This window comes from Macrobrachium rosenbergii, chromosome 18, assembly GCF_040412425.1.
Source record: "Macrobrachium rosenbergii isolate ZJJX-2024 chromosome 18, ASM4041242v1, whole genome shotgun sequence".
NCBI classification, from domain to species: Eukaryota; Metazoa; Arthropoda; class Malacostraca; order Decapoda; family Palaemonidae; genus Macrobrachium; species Macrobrachium rosenbergii.
In genome coordinates, this window is record NC_089758.1 from 10441788 (window position 1) to 10455108 (window position 13321).

The following is a 13321-nucleotide window of genomic DNA, read 5'->3' on the forward strand; positions in this document are numbered from 1 at the left end:
GTAACTCTAAGACACACTAACTTCATAAATTAGTTGATAAACCAGTTTATTATGAATTGGTTAGTACCTCAGATTGGTACTGCAAAGCAGAATGTATAAAACACTTAGTCAAAGATTCATATTTAGAGCATGCAGAAAAACTACTGAGAATATGTACAAGAGATGTCAAAGTTTGTTGGAAAATACAAGAACTTTCTGATTATGTGCATACAAACAGTATTCTAGAAAGACAACCATAGTGGAAAAATCTGCAGAAAGAAAACAGGACTGCTTTAATAATTATACAAGACAAACGGCAGTGAGAAAAAGAGTACAGGTTCAGAAACACCAACAGCAGCCAACTGTTCACCTTATTTCTTTAGACTACAGATTAAAGCTAGAAACAGACTTGTTATCGTCACAAATAATTTCTGTTCTAATTTTCTGATAGTTATCAACCACTTAGTGAGGCCTCTCAATTAGCAGCTACATTCCTATCAATAATCTAAATTATGGCAGCGTTAGACTTCCACAAAGAGCTGACAAATCAATAGTCTTGAGTTCTCTTTGGGAGTGAACTTAAGCAAATGGCAAAGTCAATGCTCATTGCTAGAACAAATTACATAAACTCTCAAGCTTGTAATGCACCAACCTGCAGATTTTCTCGCAATAAAAATTCTGGGGTAACATGGAGCCTCTTGAAACTGTATGTAAAAAAGCTGTAACTTCCATATGATCAGTCAAAACTAAACTTACTGAAGCAAACATCTGCTTGTGCTAGCCAGTAACTCCTTGTCAATGGACCCTCTTGTAAATGCAATAACACAAAGAATCATTGCACAAATGTCATTCATACACAATGACAGAGAGGGTATGACAGCTACTCAAACTCCGGAGAAGCTGTAGGCAAATAAAATGCCGCTGAAAGAGTGGTAGAGGGCACTATCATGTATAGGACCACCCCAGTCTGAGTGTATGACAATTTTACACCGACAGATCCTCTCAATACCCTAAGTACTGTAAAAGGAGGTCTGTCATATGCCACTAACAACCCACCCTCCAGTCCCATGACAGTATACACAGCAAAGGGAGGAAGTGGCATTAACTCAGCTGCGTTTGCCTGGAAATGCAAGGGAGAAGAGTCAATCCACATGCTTGAAGAAGTTAAAAGGTCACTCAACTTTCCTCCTACTTGGGAAAATTAGTTAAATGCAGTTCACCAATTCACAGACTTTCTCACATTCTGCAGTCATTAGCTGCATTCAAGGTGAACAAGAACATGCACACACACTGCTACACAGTCCCTAAGCTGATGTATCCCAAAGGGGATGTGCCTTGAACCTACTCACCCCTGGCTGCTCAGGATCATATCATTGGGAACATGTCTAATTAATAGACCTAATGTGCTTAAGGGAAGCACATTAGGAAGGGTTACCTGCACAATGGTCTGTAGACCTCCTTTAACAGGATTGTGCAAGACAAACAGCTGCAGAATGCACATGATCCAAGGACAAGGCACTTTAGACTTGGTATATATCCATGGAAGTTTTGAATAGAATATAGAACTTAGGACACAGACCAAGTGCTGGGACCTATGAGGTCGTTAAGCTGAAAGGGACATTGACAGTAAGAAGGTTAGAAAGGTGTAATAGGAGGAAAACCTCACAGTTGCACTATGAAACAATTGTTAGAGAGGGTGTAAAGTCAGATGGAAGAAAGCATGTAAGCTTTGATGCACAGGTTCTGTAGCGTGTGTGCCTGAAGAAACAGGAGGAAGAATGAGATCTTCCCCAAGGAGAGTGTACAATACTGTGCACACTCCAAGGAGTGTCCACATGTTGAGCAATCACATAGCACTGGTTCCCCCTATAGACACAACAAGCACATACTTTGCATATGGACTTAAAATGAAACCAACATGAGAACACTTGGTAAACACCTGTGAGGCTATTGTCAGGAAAAAAGAGAAAGTTTGCACTGTTAGATAGTATAGTTGCAGAGCAAAGCAGAGGTGCTTCTGAGAGTCCTGATGGATGGGTACTTGAAACCACATCTCTCTCACATCTAATAACAGCATGCAGTTGTCCTCTATGATGGAATACAGAACAAAGCATGCTGTTTCCATCTAAAATACAAGTCTCCATCATTGCCTTCACCTCCACTGCCAAGGCCAGAGATTTTGAGAGTCTGGAGGGAAAGAACCAAACAGTGTCAGTGTCTGAGAGAGGGGTGGAGCAGGGTCCTTAAAAGGGATGCAGTGATCATATCAGAGGCCTGAAAATGTCCAGGACCCCACTTCCCATCTGTGCCACAATGACCGATAACAATGCATGCATCCCTCCTCTCGTGACGGCAGAGGAATGAAATTGCTACTCTCAATGAGCACCCTCCTCTCTTCTTCCCCTTCCCTCCCTCCCTGGTCATAGCTGGGGAAGGATGGTGAAAGGGCTGGGAAGATTTTCCTACTTCTCTAGAAGACTGGAATACTGGTCTGTGTCTGGAGAAGCAGGGTTCTCCCAACATCTTAACCTGAAAACCTAGCCACATCCAAATGTTTGGCTAATAGTGTCTTAACAGAGAGAGTTCTGTGAACAAGAACATACCTTGGCTGAAGCGAAAGCTGAATGGTGAGACAAGTCGTTTAAACCAGAGAAGTCCCCTTGGGAGGAGGAAGCGACTCTCAAAGAAGGAGCTTCCCCGGTCACGTATGACAAGTACCTCCTCCGACCTAATCGAGAAGGAGGAAAAGCGAAAGAAGCTTTACCCTTGTCCCTTTTGGTGGAAAGAAGAGAAAAGAACCATCTTGGGGAGACGTGCACTGTCATGTCTGGTTCCTCAATGAGAACGTCGAAGCTGGCAAAGATGGGGCAGCTGGGATGAAAAAAGAAGGAAAGTTCGTCACCAAATATCTCAATAAGGCAGCAAATGCCGAAGGGGCCGCAGGTTCTGGTTCAACCTCTTCTTCCAGAGAAATCGGAGACAGGTTGTCATCCTGAACAGGCTTAGGAGCGGGAGGAGCTTTCTTCAGAAGGTCCATAACTTGCACCAACTGATGTTTAATCCCAGCCACAGCAGGATTGACCAGGTCCACAGATGTAGGAGATGAAGCAGAAGGTCTGATTGGAGGAGGCGAAGGAGACCTGTCTCTGGGAAGATGAAGCAGATGATGGTGCCTGGGCACGGGTGCTGGTGAATGGACACTGGATGCTTGGGAGTGAGCGCTGGGTGCTTGGAAACTGGCACCAGGCACTCTGTAGCTGCCGCCAGGTGCTCGGAAAGCAGCACAGAACATCTGGAAGTCGGGCGCTTGGGAACCAGGTGTGGGCGCTCTTGGACAAAGGTCGAGTGGACAAGTGAGACGTTCTCCGGACTGTCCAAAGCAGACAGGTGTGGGCGCTCATGGACCGAAGTGGACAGTTGTGGGCACTCGCGGACCAAAGCAGACAGGTGTGGGTGCTTGCGGACCGAAGTAGACAGGCGTGGGTGCTCGCAGAGCTGAAGCAGACACATAAGGGTCCACTGAGTAACTGCATGAAGGCCTGGGACTGCAAAGAGAATGCTTGTACTTCTTAGCAGGCACTGGACTCCCTATCAGATCGGGACTCTGACAGAGGCTTGCAGAAGAGCACTTAAAAGGAAGGGAAGAGTCTATGTAATGTCTATGGCGTTTCCCGTCTGCGCCGCAACTGTCAAACGGGACTGTACAACAGGTGTGGCTGAGGGGGCGACTACCTGTGGGCAAATCCCCTCGGCCTCCCTTGGACTTTCAGTATGTCTTCTCCCAGGGTTAGGGGAGCAGGACAGTGACCTCAGTCTAGGAGAACCAACAGGACGAGTAGCCGTCTCCTCCACTTGCACTGTACTATCGCTTTGCACTTTTTCCGTGAACACATTTTGCATAATCTCTTGAATAGATACTGGTGATGGTATTAGGATCGGAAGCAATGGCGCCACGCACAGAAGTAGAAGGAAGTTCAGAAGGAGGGCCAGTATTAGAAGAGAAAGTAGGAATAGGAGACAAAGGGAGAGTAATACGGCTAACCTCTAAGCTTAGGCCTAGGTGTAGCCTCTAAGCTAAGAGATCATATGAGAATTGTAGCAGGCTTTAATTACCCTAGCCTTACAGCCTATGCCGCCACAATAGTGGACACTAGAGCCGCTAGAATCTGGCATATTCTGACTGTTTCTTGAAAATTGGTCCAAATCCTTACAAAAGACTGACTATAGTCTGTGCTAACCAAAACAAAACAATTGTACTTCACCAATACATAACATGAAATAACAGCCAAAAAATCCAACAAAAGCTGCTGCAAATGGCGCAACGATTACACCATGGGCGGCAGAAATTAACTGCTTAATGGCTGCTAAATTGTTCCAATGTTTCCCGATAGTGGACAGGGTCTGTCACCTAGGTAAAACAACAAAGAAGCGCTACCGAAATTCAAAGAGAGTTGCTGCTCGAGGTAGATACTTTAGCTATGTAATTACTTGGTAGGTTACTTATATGAAACAGAACTTTTACTTTATATGAAGATTAAACATTCATTCCAATCACAATGCTTCTTTTAAAGGTTTTTAATACTGATCAGAGAATGCCATTAATAAATTATCAACAATCATCAGGCTTTTGATCACATGTAACCCAAGAAAAAATGGACAAATTATGTAACGTTAAGAAACGTACTTCGATCCTGATGTCCCTTTTTTACAAACAACATTTCTGGACAACTGATGTGATGTTAGAAAACTTACTTTGCTCCTGATGTTCCTTTTTTACAAACAACATTTCCATCTTGATCTGAAATATCTAAATCTTGCATGCTTTCTGTCAATGTTGATGATTTTGTATCTTCCCCAATTGGCTCTGGAATTCTGAGAGTGGAAGGAACATCTGAAGTCTAATTTAGCTGTTCCTTTTATGAAGATAGTTTACCAACTTAACAGATAAAACAATATTAGACACTTGATAATTATACTGATTATGCACTGTAACAAGATTATTGTAGTTACCGCAAAATCAACTACAATTATGTTAAAATTCCAATGTGAGAATAAGTTTTTTTATAACAACAATGCTTTGCACACTGATATTTACTAAACTTCCACACACTATCACAATCTTTCAGAGATTAATAAGTTAGAAGGCTGTAATGGAAGTGTTGCTGTTTTGCTTAACTAAGGTTATTACCAGCACCATCTATAATGCGCCATGCAAGCGGGGCAACCAATGAGATGGTAGAACTGAACATAAAAGTGATTTGCATATTGCATATACTCACAAAGGTTCTCCTCCAGGTTGCATAGTCACAGTTGCAAATTTTAAAGCCCTGATTATATCAGCTCTACCTCGTCCAATATTAAACTTCCCTGGCTCATGAACAACGGCTGCAGCCCCAACTAGTTCACCAGATAAACTTTTTTTGATAGATTGGGCTATAAGTGCTCCTCTCCCACTGGACATGCGAGAAATCCCCGAAGCAATGCTGCTGCCATCTTCAGATGCTGATTCACTCTCGACCTGGACACCTGCTCCACCTGTCTGTGATGAGATATTTTGTCATAAAATTCTCTTAAGGTACAGGACTACTGATGCTTGATGACAAAAACACTGATATAATTACAGGCAGTCCCTGGTTTACAAAGGGGGTTCCGTTTTTACGCCGCGTCATAAACCGAAAAATCGTCAAAAATCATCAAATATCCTAAGAAAACCTTACTTTTAATGCTTTGGGTGTATTGAAAACGATGTAAACTGCATTTTTATTGCGTTTTTCATAAAAAAAAACTCAAAATTTTGATTACTCTGCCGTTTTGGAGCCATATTTCCTCCATCGGATCGGCGTACGACGCGTCGTAACCCTGGAACATGCGTCGTAAACCGGGAAATAATTTTTGATGAATATATTTGAAAAGCGTCGTATACTCGGAACATCGTAAGCTGGACCCGTCGTAAACCGGGGACTGCCTGTATTTATAAATCAGTAGGCAAAAATTAAATTTAAACCCGTTAGTAATTACCTACAAAAAAACCAATCCTTCCTTTAATAACAACACTGTACCTGCTACCAACACAAAATAAGACTAACAAATAGCAGAGAACACAAGAACACAAAATAGCAAAAATAAATTTTAATACAGAAAATTATCCTTAATATAAACTAGAATCTGAAATACCATATACCAAATTTTTAATGCAATTTGTATTTTGTCTTGGTTAACAAACCTCAGCCTTTAATGCCCTCACTCAGAGCTTTTTCCTTCAGCATCAGGGACAAAGTTGGGTGGTTGAGGTGGGATATGATAAAAGGCTCTAGCTTACCATATATGCTGACATATAAGGCAACTCCACGTATAAGACGACCCCCATTTTTCATGTAAAAATGCAGGTTCAGAGGTATGTTCGCTGTATAAGACGCCCACAATTTATTAAATTAAATAACACTATCAGCTGATGTAAGTTAGTTGGTACATAAATAAAATCAATAATTAGAATTATTGAACCAAAAATGTATAAAATCAGTATCTTCAAGATTTTAAAATGTTTCGCAAAGCTCACCGTTATGAAAAAACACTTTTATACTCCCTTGGGAAGAATATAAAGATCACGACAAATGGTCAACCTGTGACGTCACTGTCGGTGGAGTAATGTGCGCTGAAGTAGATAAACATGAATGTATTCCTTTAAAACTGGAAAGAACCCCAATATTAAGGATAATAAGGGAACTATAGATATCATAAAATCCTTTAGTTTGACTATAAAATACTACCAAGGAAATACAGTATATAAAATCCTGTCACAAACAGAGATGTACCATTACTGTATCATATATCACAGAAAGATCGTTTCAACAATTCTGTTAACCATCACAGTCTGGGCCAAATGTGTATTAAGCACACCCCTAGACCAGGTTAAATTTAAGGATGGCCAATTAAAAAAAAACATCAATGGAAAGAGGCAGATATGCATATGCACATGGTATAAGAAAATTTTTTTTTTTTTTTTTTAATTTTCTGCGCCTTCCAGATGAAGCGGAAAGTGAATATTTCCAACCCTGTGCTGGGCCTCTTTTCCAAAACAGTACAAAAATATTCTAATTTTACCAAGTTATAAATGTTTTTCTAAATTTTGTTAATTTTATTTTGTAAAATTATAATTACAGCTCATACAATGTCATAACATATAAGAATTAAAATCGGTAGCAAATTCTGAGTATATTTATTGTAAAATATTTACGATACATCCTGGGATGGGGAGCTACAGTACATTCTCCAAGTACATCTCAAGTCAAACTGATCTCCCGCTATCCTCTACCGAGCAACTCCAGTAGCTGTATAAGAGTTGCCAGAAGTCATTTATGACCCACGGAAGTGATCTGAACGCTTTTGAATATTGTATTATGTAATTGATATGGGGATGAGGAAGGGGGTGGGGGATAAGAAGCAGCAGCCTGGAGTGGAGAAATTATGTATAAGAAGATCTGCACTAGATAATTCATGTAGAAAATGCGGTAAATTTTTACAACAGTTCCAACTCCATTTTTCTAAAGTAATTATGTATTTTCATGTGTGTTTTATAATGTGTTCTGAATGGTTATGATAGTAATACATCGGGGAAATGAGTTGTTTTTGAGTTACTAGCCTATACATCCCTACTACATCCAACAAGGTTGGGGACCCTTTGGGAATGGGGGGGTTTTGGTTGGGGTAAATCACCATTGACACAAAACAGCATTTAAATTAATGAATAAAATGAGGTAAATCATAGCATACCTAGCAAGCCATAGTCAGGCAACGTAGGCTAGTGTAATGTAGCCTAACATCCCTTAACCACAAGGGGGTGGCGGAACGGCCCTTCGCGCCTTATCCGCATTTATAATAATTCATGGCAGACTCGTATATACTGGCAAGAGGTAATGTTGCGCTGTGCGCGCTAGCCACAGGGGTTACACAAGGTAAATCATGTTACAATATTTTAAAAACAATTATAAATTTACCTTAATTGGATGGACACAAACGTTTTGATGGGTTATATCCAGAACAAAATGGTTGTGGCTCATCTACAGTGTCATCGTCGTCATCAGAAAATGATTCCCTAGGTGGTGATGGTGGCTGAGAGTTACTTAAAGGTGGATATAATTTAGCAGCTTCAAGTAAAACTGAACTGTGCTGCTGCAGGTAACACTCCATAATGTCTTTAAAAATCAATGCATCATGTTTCATTTTCAAAGAAATTGCGAATTAAGCGAAATTAATCAAAGTTACAAGACGAACACAGACTGGACATGACCTCACTCTATGACAGACTTGAACCAAATGGCAAGGGAAAATGTCTGACACCTGTAAGATTTTCACTAGGTCGCATGACTCCCAGACAACACGTAACTACCCACAATGCAATTTTAAGGGGGAAAAAATTCGCATCAGAACCACAATGCAGTTCTAAACAAAAACAAACTCGCATCAGAGCACAAACTGTGTCCGTGTTAAAGTAAACAAAACACTTAGAAATTTTTCGGGGATGGGGATTATATAAACATTCATATCTCGGATATGGTGAATTTCTCCAAAAATTGTTCAGAGACAAGGTTTAATTACTTTTTATGCAAAATGCATCTATAATACTATAATTATATAGAATGAATTGGAACTATTGTAATACCGAAAATGCACAACAAAGATAAATATGAACACTCATCAAACAAGCCTGCGAAGAAAAAACTGATGCATTAACAACAATGACTATGTTATCCTTTCTTTAAAAAAATTCAGTTTAAGAAAACTCAAAACAACATACTTTTGCAAAAGGTGGAACAGCAGGGCCTGGCTGTGTAGCAGAAGCTAATGCTATTTGGCCAGGTTGACGAGCTGCTGCTTGCAAAGCCTGCAAAACCATAGCCCCACGACCTCCTCGTCCACGTGGCTGTTTTGGGGGTTGTTCTCCTTCCATAATGCTTTGATGCAATGGCCCTGCAAAGACAAAAGCACAACATTTATATTCCAATGACGACAAATTTTTATAATCACACAAAATAAACTATACAGTATGGACATAAAATTGCTCTAAAGTCACTGGTTATACAAAAGCTTCCAATGCTACTCTGTCAATGTACAATGGATGATTAAAAGTTCTAATAACATACTGCAGGAAACCATTTTTTTTTTTTTTTGCATGAAGACTAATAGGCTAACTTTAGGAATAACCACCAGACTTACTTTTCAAACCCTCAAAAGTAAACTAAACACATTAGCGGATTTACACAATTCAGTGGGTCTTTTGGAGGAGTTTCACCTCAGCCACATTCAGTAAATTACTTTGTACCTTGATTCAGACTTACAACTGTCTTTTCCCATCCTAAGGGTTGAATTTTTTTCAAGGACTACACTGAACTACTGTAGTCTGTATTTGGCAGACTATGCATGCTGGGGTACATGGTCATATGAAACCCGAACTCCAAAAATCGATACTTTTTCTAATGTTTCTGTACTTCCTATTTGTGGATAAAATGGGGAAAGTCCATCTCTGCTGCCATTTTGTCTGCTGATATGTTCGACTTGCCCTGAACAAAGTGGGGAGGATCCGAGTGTTGTTGTTGTTGTAAGCCCAAAGGAGGTCTCTGGCTGCTTTGCACAGCGAAAAGGAGTGAGTTCCTCCCTGGTTCCTGATATATGCAAGAGCAGTTGTGTTGTCGGAATGAACCGTGACCACTGCATTGCGAGTCTCTGCAGCAAAAATGTTGAAGAGCCTGGTGAATCTCTTTCAACTCTTTCAGGTTTACATGAAGTTTCCTCTCCTGTAGAGACCACGTTCCTGAAACTTCCAGACATCCTAGAACTGCTCCCCAGCCCAGATCAGATGCGTCGGAGAATAACGTTAGGCTCGGGTTCAGATGAAATAAACTTTCCTATGAGAAACCTTCCTTCTTCGAGCCACCACCGAAGATCCTCCTTTATTTCCTGGGTGATGGGGAATACCAAGGAATCCAGGAGTGTCTTCCTGCTCAACTGGCCTTTAAGAAGAACTGTAACGGCCTCGCATGCATTCTCCCCAATGGTGCGAACATCTCGATGGAGGAGAGGGTTCCTAGAAGGCTCATCCAATCATTGGCAGAGCAAGACTGAAAATTTAGAAAATGATGGATCTTTTGGGTGCACAACTGTACTCTCTTGTCTGACGGAAAAGCCTGAAAAGTCCGAGAGTATATCCTCATCCCCAAATAGATTATTGACTGAAAAGGGACTAGCTGGGACTTTTCTTGGTTGATTAAAATGCCCAAATCCTGGGCTAACATTCCTTCTGGGATGACAATCCTAGGAGCCAGTCATCTAGATATAGGAATACAGTACTTTCACACCCATCAGGTGAAGACATTGTGATAGAGGGGCGAGTATAAATCTCAGGAATTTCCTGGAATCTTGGTGTATCAGAATATGAAAATAAGAATCTCTCATATCTATGGAGACCATCCAGTCTCCTTGATGAATTGCAGCTAGAACTGAGTTGTTCTTCTGCATCTTGGACTTCGTGGTTTGAACAAAAAAGTTCTGACAGCTTACATCCAGGACCGGTCTCCAACACCCTAATGCCTTGGGGACTATGAAAAGGCGATAGTAAAACCCCTCGGATGATAAGTCTTCTACTTCTTCTATTGCTCTTTCCTTAGTTCCTCACTGGGCAAGTCGGTAGGGTTGTGGGCTAGCACTTGCTAGACACGAGTTCGAGTCTCCGGTGATAGAAATTAATTTCTTGCTATAATGTGGTTCGGATTCCACAATAAGCTTTAGGTCCTGTTGCTAAGTAACCAATTGGTTCTTAGCCACGTAAACTAATCCTTTGGGCCAGCCCTAGGAAAGCTGTTAATCAGCTAAGCGGTCTGGTAAAACTAAGGTATACTTAACTTAACTTATTGCTCTTTCCTGGAGAAGAGCTGCAACTTTCTTTGAGAGGGCCAAAAACCTCTCTGAACCTCAAAGGGGGTTCCTCCTTGAAGGGGATAGAATATCCTTCTTTGAGCACTAATGAACCCATGGTTCTACTGACCTGGATTCCCACTGCTTCCAACAGTGTAGGAATCTGGCCTCCACTGGGAGACGGAGGACTGACTCCCCCTCTCCGTAGCTAATATGGCAAAATTGTAATCAGTAAACAGCCTAGGCTTAGGTTAGGTTGGTATTTTTAGGTTATTTTAATGTCCTATCATTTCCTAGGCATTTTTGCATGAAAAACCCAGAAAGCGTTTTCAACAAAAATGGCTAGCTGGAGTTTTATTGGCGACTTCTAAAATTTTACCAAAAATTGATCTTGCACCATCTGTACAGTCTGTATATCAATACCCTATAGCCTAATGTCTGAGATAGCCCATCCTCTTCTAAGACAGCCTTACAGCTAGGCTACAGAATCCTATGCATGGACATGGCTTAGCAACTAGCCTAATAACCATATGACTGGGTGAAATTTTACTTTAAACCAACATTGTATTTTGGACAAGAAAAATATAATTTCCCCAAGTTTTAAAGTTTTAAATGAATGCTTCTCGCGTCATTAACACATGACCTAACCAACCTAACCTGATTTAGGGTCTCAGGTCCTTTTCCTTGAGCACGATCTCAGTTGCAAACATTCCATGAAGTTGCCTTAAACTGGAAGAGAATTAGCCTAACCTATCAAAGGGATTCAGGCCTTTGTACTTCACTCGTATTATGTTTTCTCCCATCCCAAAAGCTCCGATTTCCCACTGTGGTCCCCAAAATTGTAGGAGATAGCCTATGGGTGGGGTCCAAAACCCTAAAAGTAGGGTACTTGGCTAATTTGTTAACAAAGGTTGTCAGAAAGGCTTAAATAGGCTAACACATTAAAACAAATTATATTTTCCAAGTCCGAAGAGCAATAGCGGCCTAAAGTAAAATAATATTTGGTTTTTCATCTAAATATATCTCAAAGATTTCTCTCTACCATTCATTAGTAATATGGTAAGCCTTGTTTATGTAAAACGAGGAACATCGTTTTCTCGAGCTGAAACCCTTCATAAAATAGAACCTCAACTGAGACTATATTTAAACTTACCAATGAAAATTCTGAAACGTAACACCTTTTCGGGTCAATCAACGAACATTCACCATGTCAACAGAAGGGTGGACGTTACGCGAACAAGGATACTCATAGAGGGGGTTGTTGCTAAGTTGAAATTTTATTTTTTAAATTTATGTTAATGACAGTTTGTGTTTTACTCATTTACACGAAAAACAAATGAAGTCGCAAATTATACATGGAGAATAATATAAATGACGTCGATTCCCCCCAAAAAATACCGAATGGGGGAAACTAGCACTACGTCCCTGTTAAGAACACTCCCATAACTATACTGCAACGTCATCGACTTTGGACCTCTGTGAAATTCCCCCACTCACGTCTTTCACGCGCCACGTCTTCCACAAATCTTGAGCCTCATTTATCTTCTACTCATATCCAGCCTCCCTTCTCATAGTTCTCATTCGATTGGGCATGGGTCCTCCATTTCTTCTGGTGACCATAGGAGCCCAGCTTACCTAACATTACTGTGCCACCAAGTTTAATGCAAAAGACGTGTCCAAGCCGTCTCCACCTCCCTTTCATCATTATCTCGTCTACATAATTATGAAACTAACATAATTTCTCTTATGGTATAATTTCTTTCTCTATCCTGCCAGCTGACTCCCAGCATTCTTCTTGAAGCATTACAGTTTCGATTTATTTTCACTGTCATACCAAAATTCCTAACCGTATGGCAATACACATCGCTAAGGACAAATGCGTTTTAACTTTTGTTTGCTAATTCGATCTATCTGGTTTCCACATCTTAGACTGTCCCCTGTTCGGTGTGCCTTTTTTGGTCTTTCAGTATATGTCAAAATCAAGAGGACAACTCAAAAGACATATGCAGTGCTTTAGTAAATGCGAATCCGTATCATCGCAAGAGGTTGCTAACGAAATGTAAAACTGAAAGTAGACATGCAAGAAAATAGTAGTTTTGACAAAACGGAAAATATATGTTTTACTTTAATTCAGTTTTAATGCTACATTGGTGGCATCTTTGACATTCTTCATAAACTGTTTTTCAGAGGCCATTAATGTGTATTCATACGATAATTCTTTACTAAGATTCTTAGATACATAAGCGGCCGCGATTGTGAGTAGAGGTACCTGTCTGCTAAGTGATCTCTTCTTTGTACATGATAAAACAACATCAGAAAATACGGTTGTCACTGAAACTACATATGGCTACCAAGGGAAATGCTGATAGATTTCTCACACTTGCAGATCCTAGAAAGGGGAAAAAATATGAATAAGTAGCAACATGAGATACAT

The 13321-nt window shown here is 40.6% G+C and overlaps 1 protein-coding gene across 4 annotated transcripts in view; it reads right to left on the bottom strand.

Moving 5' to 3' along the window:
* AGO3 (Argonaute 3) overlaps positions 1-12355 on the bottom strand; it is a 59291-nt gene extending 46936 nt beyond the window's left edge. For 2 of the 4 annotated variants that reach the window (XM_067120296.1, XM_067120294.1), the window contains exons 1-4: positions 12041-12342; positions 8774-8946; positions 5259-5518; positions 4732-4851 (exon numbers count right to left, since the gene is read on the bottom strand). In XM_067120296.1, the coding sequence (XP_066976397.1) occupies positions 4732-4851; positions 5259-5518; positions 8774-8926 (533 nt within the window). In that variant the 5' untranslated portion in view covers positions 8927-8946; positions 12041-12342. Of the gene's footprint in view, positions 1-4731; positions 4852-5258; positions 5519-8773; positions 8947-12040 lie in introns of all 4 variants that reach the window. The other 2 variants (XM_067120297.1, XM_067120295.1) reach the window with 2 other exon arrangements.
* Positions 12356-13321: the final 966 nt, after the last annotated feature.